The 13,910-nt window shown below is 35.7% G+C and overlaps 1 protein-coding gene across 1 annotated transcript in view; it reads left to right on the forward strand.

Moving 5' to 3' along the window:
- The window catches only part of LOC115633305 (Ca(2+)/calmodulin-responsive adenylate cyclase), a 38,647-nt gene that overhangs the window by 10,167 nt on the left and 14,570 nt on the right, over positions 1–13,910 (forward strand). The window contains exon 3 of the mRNA XM_030530724.1: positions 13,608–13,876. Within this exon, the coding sequence (XP_030386584.1) occupies positions 13,676–13,876 (201 nt within the window). The 5' untranslated portion in view covers positions 13,608–13,675. The remainder of the gene's footprint in view (positions 1–13,607; positions 13,877–13,910) is intronic.

Genomic DNA, 13,910 nt, shown 5'->3' on the forward strand with positions numbered 1-13,910 from the left:
GGCAACAAAAAGTCAGAGCGAAGCTGCCATCGAAGATTTTATTAAACGAACGCGGCTTGGCTAGCAACATTACTTTTGATGATAAATTCGACTTATTGGCTTTAATTAAGCGGCAAAAAACAAAAAGAAAAGTCGTTGGAAAGCAGTTGAAACACAAAAGAGGACTATTTGCAGCAATTCTATTACTATTTTAATTTTTTTCTATCAAAAGAATTTATTCTCGTCAACCTAAAATCTCTAAAACTGTTATTTTCAATACCATACAGAAGTAGAAGAACCACGAAAGAAAAGTAATTTATACATCCTAGGAATGCTTTCAAGAGCTCAATTTAAATTTTCCTCTAACTTGGGCAACCAATAAGTTATCTTTAACTTAAAATCTTTAAATCGTCTTTTAAATAATATTACCTGTCCAAATTTTTTTAAGAACACCTTAATAACTCCTCTTTAAAAGAAACGTCAAATGAAATTAAAATCTTAACTAAATATAAAACAATATCTTCCCCAAAAAAGTGGCGCTAGTCGTAATATTTTGATCTCTTCATTATTCTATATGGGGATTGTAGGATTATAAATATAGGGGTATTGATACAGCGAATGATCTGGGAGAACATTTTTCTCATTCTTCATTTATCATTACATTCAAGGAATTTCATTATGTATCATATTTCTGTAGAAACTAATTACTGGCGATAATATTTTGCGTACATTTATAAGTATTAGTTAGGAATACCTGGAGCACTTGAGCGTTAGGTCTAGAAGGGGCTTTACATTTACCCTTTCAAGTTATTTTGTCGATTTAGAGTCTGCAACCGTAGGTAATGCAATTAATGATCAGCTTGATCACTATTTCATAGGGATGGTTTGTACAACAACGTTTATTTCAGTTATTTTTGTTTAAAACACTCTTTACTCTTCAGGGTATTTAAGAGTCTGGCTGGCAGCATCTTAAGGTTTTACTCATTCAGAGTTGTACCGATTAATTCACATTTTATCTGTTCACTCCTCGGTTAGTGTTATTAACAGCATTGTAGTCTTGTTAATTGTTTTATGTCTGGACAACTATTAGCTGTGAAACGAGTCATAACTGTTGTATAGTTGTATAAATTCCCCAATGGGTTGATCTATTTAATGCTAATTAATTTCAATTGTACACTAATTTTGTGAACAAATAGATGGCTGCACATACTCGCCACATACTACATATCCACTATATACTCTTATGGTAAGTACTATTTGAAAACGAAAGCCAAAAATATCTGTAGAACCAACATCCATCATCCAATCATCGATTGGCAATCGCGCTTACGTAAAGAAACCGCTTTTAAAAAATCAATTCAGCAAACATTTTTATAACACGAAACTACGAATTCATTAAATCGGATGCGCGCGCTTTATATAGAAATGTGAGCCAAAAACTGTAACACTTTGCAACATCGGTTGCCGCAGCGGCCGACGCTCACGCTGACGTCGACGTTGCGCACGCGCAACAAATTTGTAGAGTTCGCGCTTTAAACACTCTCCGTGATTCGCCGTCGCAAGTCGTCTACGGAGACAGACATACTTGTAGATAGACATACTACTAGCTGAAAGGCTGAAGCTGAATAGGGTTTTAAGAGTAGATCTGTTCAAAGATCATCAATAATTTGAGCAGGTTGGAGTGCTCGAAGCGGGCTTATGGAAATACTCTTGATCAACAAAAAATATTCTATTATGATCTTGGATAGTACAGAAGCTATGTTTACCCAATGTGGCATAAGGGTTGTCCCAAAAGCCGCCTTAAAGGATGGAAAAATATTCTAGATTGTTCAATTAGTTTGATTACGGAAATACTATTGATCGATGGAATAACATTCTATTAGAAACTTGGAAAGATCTTAAAGCTAAATCCAAGAAATGTATCATAAAGATTTTTTAAAAGTTTGTTCTATAGCCGTTCTCTTTTATGCGATTTCATTGTACATAAAAATAATCAAGAAGATGTTAGTAAATATTCTCTTAGATTCTTTTTTTCGTGTGTGTGTGTGTGTGTGTGAAAGTTTTAAAGGGTATTACTAGAAAGTGTAAATGCCGACTCATCTACATATCCGTCTGTATGAACACCAAATTTGCAAATCTGAGTACCAAAAATGATTTTGTTTATTACGAGTTACATTGTGGTGTATAGTAATTAACGCTTCTTTGTTTACGCCGACATATTTTGTATCTATTCATTTCGAATAGGTTCGCACCATAATCTGATCAGTCGGTGGAATAATCATTCCTTGAATTTATTTTACTTGTAGGACTGTAGTGGGGAAAACGGATGGGTGCAGTGATTGGTTGTCTGGTCAAATTTTTTTTTTTAATCTGTGCAGTGTATGCATTTGATGGAATGACCCAATTTTCAAGTGTCAAAACATTGGATCTACGCACACACACAAACAAACATTTGTATGTAGATATGAATGGGACCACCTTAGTACTAAGTACCGAGAATATGTGGCTAAACGTGCCGGTGTGCCAATCGGTGAGTTTTTAGAGCGTATTCGCCCTGCCCCAGAGCCACGTAATGTGCGTCATTAAACTAAAACGAAAATTGAATTCCATGTAATTAGCTGGCGAAATGCCAGAAATATGTGCAGCAGCCGCCAACCAACCAACCAGGCAACCAGCCAGCAGTCAAGTGTTGGACAAACAAACAAACCCATAACGGGACAGGCAAGGGGAACGATTCTTATGTTGACGGCCTCAAGTGTGGTTAACGGCCACTCAAACAATCATATAGTATACATATACATACATATACATATGTATATATGTATATACAGCTATACAGATATACACAGATATAAAGTGTTTTGAGGCACAAGCTGCTGGCACTCAAGAGCTCAATTCGTGAATCAAGTGTATACAAATAGAATGCTGCTATCTTCAATTGACAGGCACAAACATGTTACTCTTTGTTATTAGCCCTTATTGCTGATTGGCTGCTGACTGACCGATTCGGTTTTGATTTGAGTTTATACACTTGTTATTAAAACTGTCAAGATCTTTAGTAGAAACAGTCCAAATACATGGTTTTCTGCAAAAGTCATCAGTAGCCGATTCGACTTGAATCTCCTCAATTGCGTTAAAACGCTGTCCCCATAGTGGGATTTTCAATTTATTAAGCTGCCAGAGGTCGCACGGAACTGAATCAGGGATTTATATGCGTCTTTTGTTCGGCGATATGGTCACGAACAAGAAGTCAAGATTTGACTTTTACGATTCACACAATGTTGACTGATCCATTAGAAATGTCGACAGTCGATTTTGAAGCACCAATTCTTTGATTTGCTTATCGTGTTGTTTATTAGTTGATGTTCTTGGTTTCCGTGGATGTGGTTCTTGGGTTGTTTTCAACACTTTTCCGACCCCTTCTACGCTAATAATGAGCTTAGCTGTAGAAATTCCCTTTTTGCATAGCATTTTGCGGAACTTCTTTGTTAAATAATTTCGGATATTGTAAAAATTGAGTTTAATAATATAACATATAATTGTTTATGGTGATTGTATCAACCTTCCGACTTTGGTGTTAACGTAATTCTTTTTATACTGTTCTTCCTACAAGTGGTGGAGAAGGGTTCCCCGGATGCTTCGTTTGCAACTGGGCTCTTTTTGAAGGGCATGGATCACATAACAGCTTAATCCGGGCTCAGTTGGCATTAGTCGGCAACCTCTGGCAGGGTTTAGCCTTGGGAGGGTATACAAGAGTCGTTTACAATTTCAATTTAAGCGCAAATTTTACAATTTCTGCTAAAAACTGTTCTCTGTGCGTCTGCATGGATCTTTGCATTAATTTCGGGTCATAACTATAGGATCAAAGAAATAAATTGCCAATAAAATTGAAGGCAAATTCAAAGAATCCCGGAAATTATTGTCTGTGTTGATTATCAAAACCCACTCATGGCACTCATACCCAGCAGTGAGCAGTACCCAGCAAGTTTTATGTGCTTTCCGGAATCTTGGGAATGGCAATGTCTATATCGGTATCGAAAGAAACAACAACAATCTTATTAGCTAACAAGCGAAGTGCAAGTAACAAATAAGTCAAAGGAAAATACATTTATTTTTATAAATATAGGCATGTGCGCGTGTTGTTTAGGTTTTGTTTTCATCGCCGCAGCAGCCCTCCCCCCACCCCTTGCTTTTCGTCCCGCGACACGTGTTAACCGAACAGAAGTCTATTGTCACAGTCGTAGAGCTCATAAAAATAACAACAAAAATATGGGCAACATATGAACGCAACTGAACAGAACCCTCTATAATTAATCAATTTGTAGTTAAAAGTGCTGCATCCATCTTAAACGTCGCTTCGATAATATTTGTTTAATTTATTACGACTTTTAATAGAAGTGCTCAAGAGGGGAACGGGACGTTCTAAACACCTATTTTATTTAGTTACCCCCTAGAGTGCATCTCTTCGCGGGAGGCTTGTCATTTTTTGTCAAGGTAAAAAGAAAACAATTAAATGAAAAAGTAGCTGAATATATAACTATGGCCCGACTTTCTAGTTGACTCAAGATTCTATAATATTACAAATTTTAAATGAGGAGAAAAATTGTATTTTCTAGAAAGTAGTCTAACTATCTCAGATTAAACACAGATAACCATTTTGCGAGTATTACGATTTAATAATTTGTAACCAGAGCTAAGAAAGTAGAAAAGGAAATTTTTTTCTTAGCCGCCCACTAATCTTCTGATATTTAACAGAAGAAATAAACTTAATTTATTGTGTTGTGTAAAGAAAATGGCCCACCATAAAAACAGTTTTCTTAACAATCCACAAATCTACTGATTTTTAACAGAATATGACAAATTTATTTTTATAGCCTGTACCCAAAGGGTGAAAGGCTATACTAGTTTTGTGCGCATGTATGTAACACACAGAAGGAGGCGTGGCAGACCCCACAAAGTATATATATTCTTGATCAGGATGAGAAGACGAGTCGATATAGCCATGTCCGTCTGTCCGTCTGACCGTCTGTCCGTCTGTCCGTCTGTCTGTATGAGCGCAAGGATCTCAGTAAGTACAAGAGCTAGGATAACCAAAATTGGTATCAAGGTTCCTATAAGCCCTAGGCAGAACGAGTTTGTTTATTTTTTCTGATACACCCCCCCACTCCCCCGCAATTCGTATTTTTTCTTATAACTTCCGTAATTCTCGGAATTTAAAAATCAATTTTGGTAGGTACATCCAGTTAGTACTAATGTGTCCGTGTGCCAAATTTCATCATGATAGGTCAATTCTGAAGAAAGTTATAGCCATAAGTAAAATCGCTGCTCATGCGCTGCCTGCAGCTCTGTCGGCAGCGCTGCCCGCAGCTGTTGTTGTTGCTGCTTTTGTTCAACTTTGCGCTGCATACATACACGCATATGAACACGCATAGGTACGTGATGTAAATGTGTGCTGTTAAAACTGAACATAAACATGTATTCTAATTTAATTTAATTTTTTTTTTTTAATTTTTCCTTTTTGTGGAGAGTACAGGCTATTTTACTGTCGGGCTTGCTCGACTGTAGCGTTCTATCTTGTTATTAAATATCTTTAAGCTAAGAATTCGAAAAGGTTGACGACAGTTGATGGTGGGTTGTTAATCTGAAGAAAACTTTTTAAGTATTCTGGCACTTCTAAAAAGGCACTTAGTGTAACCATAAAGATTATTTATTGAAGAAGAATAAATAACAGAGAATTAAACCCATTCCTTCTTTTTATTTTGTTGACTATTCTTTTATCTGCTCTACAACTCTTCTTCAAGTTTTGTTCGTACTATCTTTTAAGAGGGTTTCGAAAACAAAACTCGTTGGAGTCCTTCAAAAATTGCGAGAAAAATAAAAATAAATAAATAATGAAAAAGAATCAATTAAAAAAGAGTTGTTTATTTTTTTTTTACTAAACTGCCTCGGTAGTTCTTATAACAAACAAACTGGTTGTCTTTGAAACCAATGCCTATTTTTAGGGTCTTTCATTCATACCTTAGGGTGATTTTTTGAAAGAATCAATTAAAAAATAGACCCTTTACCTGTAATAAAATAGCTTCTTTCGTTTATTTTTTTTCATTAAGATCGATTCGCAAATATGCTCGCTTAGAACATATTAACTGTTCGACTGCTTCGTTGTTTGTCTGTTGCGCATGCGCGCTTATTAACCTTTATGGGTATTTTTTGCAGCACATATTTGACATTCAACTAATGCGATGACCGCGAATGTTATGTATATACATACATATATATAGATATGGGTATTTATATGTTAACGTTTGCATATTGACTATTTTTGTAAGGTAGCCGTAGCCGTTGGATCCGTGATCGGCATGCGATACTGCGAACACGTGGCGTATACCGAATGCGAAGATATGCACGAGTCACAGAGCTTATGCGAAACATCGTTTATATTCACGAACCACCCATATTATTAAATACCATTTATATTATTCAATAAGCATACAATCTACAATGACTATTATAATCGGGTTCGATGCAAGTTGTTGCGAAAAATATTGGATATTGAACTCTTTGGAGAGCTTAGTACTTAGTACTGTGCAGCGAAAGTAAAAATCCAGTTCAATTGATGGAACGCTATTATATATAATTAATGAACCTTAACCCCATAGGTCTACTGTTCTGTTTTATGTATTTGTTTGCACAGCAAAACCTTCAGAAATATTTCAGATTACTTCAGAAATCAATATATATGCAGCAAAAAGGAATGTGTAGTATTAAAGCTCCCAGAACTTAAAAACTACTTACGGCCGTACTATGATTACAATTTCGCCGTTAAAGCTGCAATTTAGCCACAAACCCAATTAGAAGTGCAACTGCAAAGTTGCGTGCAAAAACGTAAATATGGGCTTCTGAATTATACAGACATGTGTACACTATACATATAGTATATGGTATACCTATAGATATGCAAATAAATAACCTCTAGACAAGGTGAAAACCTTTAACACAAGCAACTCATCAAATTTTATGACGAACGGAAATTTTTGTAAACAAATTTTCAAATCAAACCCTTGAGATTCGCGGAGGATTTTCGATAAATATTTATGAATAGCGGCATTCTTACAGATCCTCCTCCATTAATGCCATTGCTAGTGTTTATTGAAATGCGTGGTATATGTTATTAAAATTTTGAATTAACACACTTACCCCAGACTTATTGAAGCGTGGTGTAGTTTCGAGAGAAACACATAAATAAAATCGGTGTTGAATAAACATTCCATATCGATATAAAATTTGTACTACACGTATGTTGGTTTTCTTTTTTTTTTTTTTTTTCTTGAGATTTTCGCCAACGTGCATATTTTCTGCCGTTCCCCAAATGGCTATTTGCCAATTTGTTAATTGCAAATCATCGACGTCAGCTTTACGTTATGGCAAGAGTCTAAACACACTAATTGCACAAACACCGCAAATAGGGGGGCGGTTGTGGTTGTGGATGTGTCGATGTCGATGGGTATACTCATTGATCTGAAACCAAAATGAATTCGAAAAACTATAAATGAATGGGGAAAATGCAAGCACGTTTGCAGGAGTAACAAGAGAGAACACTACAGTCGAGCAAGCCCGACAGTGTAATACCCTGTACCCAGGTAAACTTCCGTCACTGAGTTATATGCGCCCATAGCAGCAGCAAAAAGAGGAAGAAGAAGAGCGAACTTGTTGCTGCAGTTTGGGGAGGTTGTACTGGCGAGAATTTGTTTCGCTAATAACTTTTCTTAGAATTGACCAAATTGAATAAAATTTTGAACAACAGTAGACAATTATATATAAATTATGTGTGCAAAGTTTGGTTTAGGTAGCATTTGAAATGTGGACGCTATTGACGAAATTCTGTAGCGGGAGAAGGGGGGGAAAATTCCAAAAAATAAAATAAACTCGTCCTTTCTCGGACCTAGGAGAATCTGGATGCCAACTTTGGTTATTCTAGCTTTTATAGTTTCTGAGATCCTTGCGTTCATCCAGACAGACGGACAGACAGACAGACGGACGAACATGTCTAGATCTATTTCTCTCGCCATGCTGATTCAGAATATATATACTTTATTGGTACAGGGTATAAAAAGCGAATTACATTTATCCTAAAACGTTAAACACAAATTAATTCAAATATTCAGAAATCAATTTAAAATTCCTTTTGATGAGGAACTATTCACAAAAATTTGTGAAAGAACTAAGTCTGTTGTATTCTTTTACTATGAATGGGAAAGGAAAATATATATTTATTAACTCCATTTTGAAAGTTGCTTTGCCTTTGTTATAAATAAATAAACAAATTATCCAGAATTATTTTAATAGGAAATTTTTTATTCCAAATTGTGAAATAAATTTGAATATCAGTTGAAATTTCCAAAGCTTTAAAAATCTAGAAAAGAAACTTCTTCACATTTCCATTTAGGATGATTACTGTTCGAATAAAATAAAATAAGCATTTCTTCATAGAAATCTATAAAACTATTTCCAAAAGCCGATGAAGCAATGCTTCTTCAAGTTGAAAAATTCAGTCTTTCGTCCCTAGGTGGACTATCTATCTAGCATGATAACTGTCCGTAAGATGTTTTATAGATAAACAAGAAAAGCATATTATTTTTTGCAAATTCAGCTCGGTACAAGATCTTTAAGTTGGAAATGGAGTCCTCGAGCTGAACTGCCACATCCAAGCTGGTGGAAAAAAGGCGGATAAAAATATTAAAATTTGTCTTGTGCCTAAAACGTGCTACGAGCTGTTATTGGAATACCAGCAGCTGTGCAAACATGAAATATATCAGACAAATATTTAAGGAAATTATGAACCAACGGCAAATAATCCAATATGTGTGTGTTGGTCTATTTTTAGGCGTATGTATAGTATGAGATGGGTTTGTAAGATAAGCTCAGAGCAGTTTTTGTAAACATCAATGTACATTTTTAATGTATGATCATTCATTTAAATCGGCCGATGTAAACCTGTTCCAGAATGAGCAGCCGAGACGGCATAAAACGTTTGATGTGTCTGCAGAGAATCGAAAAGCTGGTCATGGGTAGACCGACCTGTTTCGACAGCTTTGTGCTACAAATTTCTACCTTTACCCTTTCGGGCACTCAATACTATAATGTTGTATTTTAATATCGAAGTGACGATTTGGATGAATGTACATGAAATTTGGATTATAGTTTAGATCTATAAAGGTAGATAATGCAGCACCTTAATATAGAAGTGGGGATTATGTGAACAATGGATTATTTTATAGGCGAGCTATAAAAATTGATGGAAATGTAACCAACTGCATAATTTCCCAGTCCAATTTATTTTTAGAACCAATATTATAAAGTGAACACATAATCAAGAAGATATAACCGATTGTATTAAAAACTCAAGAAGAATTTGCGATTTTATGCTAGCTAGAGAGCTTTAGAGATAGGGCAATAGGGTAGTCATTAGAGCAATTATGCTCTAGAATCTCTCTACATTCTATATAGTATATAGTATATTCCATTCATAGTTCAAAAATCGCCCTATCTTCCAGTAAAATTAATATTTCTTTAGTAAACTACTGTTCTCTCATTCTATATAGTATAGTATAGTATAGTCCTTTCATAGTTCAAAAATCCCCCCTATCTTCCTAAAAAATTCGCATTTCTTTAGTAAACTACTGTTCTCTCATTCTATATAGTATAGTATAGTATATTCCATTCATAGTTCAAAAATCCCCCCTATCTTCCTAAAAAATTCGCATTTCTTTAGTAAACTACTGTTCCCGTATCTATATACACATATCACATCTAGAAAATCCATTATTTGCTTTGCTAGTTATCGCCTCAACAATTGATTAAATGATTATCTTTAATTTACAGCATGAGCTGCTAATTGTCATTTGACATTTGTGTGATTTTCATTTATGTTTAAAAAAGCTCCATTAAATGAAAATAAATTCGACATTTATGCTAATTAATTATTCATCATAAGCTCATTTGTTTTATTTGACTTGTTTACATGAGAAAAACACAGAGTGTCTCGTAAAACTGTTTATGGTTTTTTATGAATATCCATTCGTTTGATCCAAATTGGATTATCGTGTGTTTTTGCATTTTGTACAGTGTTTTACCAAAATCAAAAGGTTCTACAAAATTGGTGCACTACAAGTATATCATATAGCTGTCATATTAATATGATATTTATGCGATTTTATAGAACCCCACCACAATTTGAAAGTTTCTGCACTCAACCACATACTTGTCATAGGAACGAAAGGTGAAAAAATCGCAGCTAGAATGGATCTTCTTACTAATAGCTAACTTTTTTGTCACCTTATTTGTTATTTATCCTAGGTTCCCACCATAATTAAAGCGCTAGGTAGTATATATAAATGATTGATGCGACAAAGTTGATTTTGATTAAAGGAATGTGAAAAAAGGGGGCGGACACAGGGGCTAGAAGAGTTGTCCTGGCGCTGGAAAAAGCATACACACCTCCTAAACACACCCTGACACGTGGGCGGAGGTGGAATTTATGGAGCAAGCTTAACACGTTTTAAATATAATTTCATCGAATTTGAACTCAACTGGAAAATTTGCTGTGTGCAACAAATGACCTTGATTATAATTAAATGTTAGCAAAGACACATACACATACTATATCATTAAGTATATATATATAGTACACACATAGAGTGTGTCGTAGGAGGCTTAGTATACGGGTATTAGTATTACCGATGAGGAAATGTTACATAAACGGCCTGAATCTGGTCCCTATTTTGGTTCCATTTTGCCATTTTTCCGTTTTTTCCATACGGTAGAGTGTTCAATTAGAAGCTAAAGCTGCTTTCACCCTTTACTCTTTAAAGCACCACTATAATCTGGTCCCTAATTCCATTTTGCCATTTTTCCGTTTTTCCATACGGTAGAGTGTTCAATTAGAAGCTAAAGCTGCTTTCGCGTACACGCAAAGGCCAATTTGAAAAATATAAATACAGCAGCTTTTTAAGCTGATTATTTGGTTCGCTTTGACGCTGACGGTGTGCGGCGAACATATTTTTATGCTTAATTGATTGGATTATCTCAGCATCTACCTCTGTGCGAGTATATCGATTTTGTAGCACGGACATTGGAGATTGTGCAGAAATCAGATTCACTCGCAATCAAATTACTGGACAACATTATTGAAATTTTAAAGGCACTCTTGTGTACTTTGCGCCCTCCCCGCCCATCGTCCAGAGTCCTTTAACTAGAATAAAATTTGTTGCATCAAACATTTCTTTGACAACTGAGGCAATATAACAAATTTTCGAAATAACAAACTTAGTTGCGATGTTGTTGTAAAGAAAAAATTGGTTAGTTCTATCATTGATTTCTGGCAGCTATATGATATAGTGCACCGATTTTAATGAAACTTTATATTAAATACAAACTTTTTCCATTTTAAAATATATTAATGAACATTATTTAGCGCCGATTTTTTTAAAGATGATGAGTTACGGAAGAAACGATCGGTTCTATTGAAGCTACATAAAATAGATAAGCCAAGTCCATATACTGAAAAATTTTGGTGTTCCTAGCTATTTTGGTTCAAAAGTTGTCGAGGTTCATACAGACGGACAGTTTAAAACAAACAAACCAACAAATCTATATATTTTCACGTCACGTCATGCTGTTCTTCGGGCATTTGCCTATAAGAAGGGGTATAAAAGGAAATATACAAAGCATAAATGCCTGGATTTTTGTTTTCGACCACTGTCATAGCTTTGGACAGAGTTGTGGGACCAGATGGCATACATATAGACACATGTGTGCGTATTCCGCGCGCTGACTATGTTCAAATGTATTCATGGGCGGAATATGTGGTGAATGGGAAATGGGATGGAGGCAGCGGCATCTGCCGCAAAAGAATTGATTGATTTCACGTCAACCAAACAAGCAGCCAACCAAAGAACCAGCCAGTGGCGAACACAGAGAGAGCACTGCCCGCTCGCTACTTGATGTCGTTATTTATAGCTAATATCTTTAGAAAATGGGAAATATTATTTTTAAGTCGCATAAGCTGTGTGGCACTGACATAGCGTGTAAAGTGTATAGTATGTTGGCAGTGGTAGGCACAGTATTTTTGTTTCCATGGATTTCGCGCATTGAACATTTTTAAGCATTAATGCAACCCCGTATATCTACATCCTATATGTAAAATACTATATATCTCATCGACCTCATTGCGTTAAATAATTAATTCCGCGGAGGAGCATATGCCATAAAATCAGTCCATGGAAAGCTCTCATAAGCATAACTGATAGGTGAGTTATGGGTATGATGAGACAAATCCACTTAATAGGCACTTAGCCGGTCCCATTTGATTACGTCTGCCATCTGGGATATCCAGAAAAGAAACTATTGAATGATATTTTTTGTTTCGTCGTTGCTTTACATGGAAAATTATGCTGGACTCAACCTTGACCTCTTTCTTCCATTTCCTAAAGAATACAGAAGTTGTGTCGGTTTAGAGTAAATGGAAGTTAATGTTCTATATGTTCTGCAAAGTAGAGTTCTTTGTATTGTTGCATAACTGAACACTTGAAGGGCTAACACATTTTTAGTTTGGAGGTATCGTTAATAACCCTAAAAGTGGCAAATCCGTTAGTTGACCTTGATTTTTTTTAGAATCTTCATATATTTTTCTAAATACTAATGCTTGTTGGACCCTTGAGGTCCATGGTCAAGTTGAAGAAGGAAAAAGAATCTGGTGGTTTCTAAAACCGAAACGGAATTATCAATTTCTAATAAAAGAAATTGTTCCAACGAACTTTTTTTAATATAATGATTTAATATAATTTTTGATGATTTAAAGTACCATAATAACCAAAAAACTGTTGTTCCAATTATAATGTTAAGAATGTAATTGAATTCTGAACGACTGCTGATCTGCTTTGAATATGTACGAGTATATATTATGCAGGATAACAAATTATATGAAATAGTGAGATCAACCGCTGGTAGTCATTCATCCATCAACCTCTGGTAGCAAAATCATCTGAAAACCTAAATGACATTTTCGCTTAAGCAATTTCGAAGTGAACCTATTAATGGGTACTTGAAACCATCAAAAACATGTTTAATTAACATGGGTGTTGAAGAAGCAATGGGAAAAAGAAAGGCAGTCAGAAAAGATAAAAAGATTATAAAGATAATAGATAATAAAACACTAGTACTTAGTCATTTCAAACAGCAAATGATCCATGAGCCATTATTGGTTGTGAATAAAAACTAGGGAGAGTAAGATCGCTAGTAATTGCTTCAGTATTAGATGAGGTGTGTGTTTCAGACCATTATTTAGTGGTTGAGCACTGAAGCTAATCCTAAGCTTTGGTTTGACTGTACTTCGAACTTCGATAATTTTTGAATCGTAACAGCTATGGACATCGGAATTGGCGTGTAGACTTCTCCTATTCTTATGCACTTAAGCAAAGAAAATATAATCTTAGGAAGATGGAACTGCTCATTTGGTCGTTCCTTTTTTCAGTACTTTGAAATGATCGTTCTTCTATATATGTACTATATGTATAGTGTTATCAGATGTTGTAATCAAGTGAAATAATGAACGTTTGTTTTTGTATTTTCAGGGGAAGTGCGTCGCATCTGCTAGACTGAAGACTGGTCGCCGCTAGCGGATTGCCGCAATTGCGGCGCCATGGATCATTCCGTGAATGCGACGCGCGGCCGCCCGCTTAACACGCTGCGGTTCGAGAACGACGAACTGGAATGTCTGTACCAACGGTATACGCTGAAGTTGCAACGCTTCTCGGTGCTGGGCGTTGTGGCGCTGGTCGTAGTGCTGTGTGGGGTCATGGCCGCCCTGTCATTGGCCTTCAACAATGCCCCAACCTTTCATGTGAGTGTCGTAATCGCTGGTCTGTCGGAAGACT

The sequence above is a fragment of the Scaptodrosophila lebanonensis genome, unplaced genomic scaffold (assembly GCF_003285725.1).
Source record: "Scaptodrosophila lebanonensis strain 11010-0011.00,11010-0021.00 unplaced genomic scaffold, SlebRS2 tig00001418-arrow-arrow-pilon, whole genome shotgun sequence".
In the NCBI taxonomy this organism is placed as follows: domain Eukaryota; kingdom Metazoa; phylum Arthropoda; class Insecta; order Diptera; family Drosophilidae; genus Scaptodrosophila; species Scaptodrosophila lebanonensis.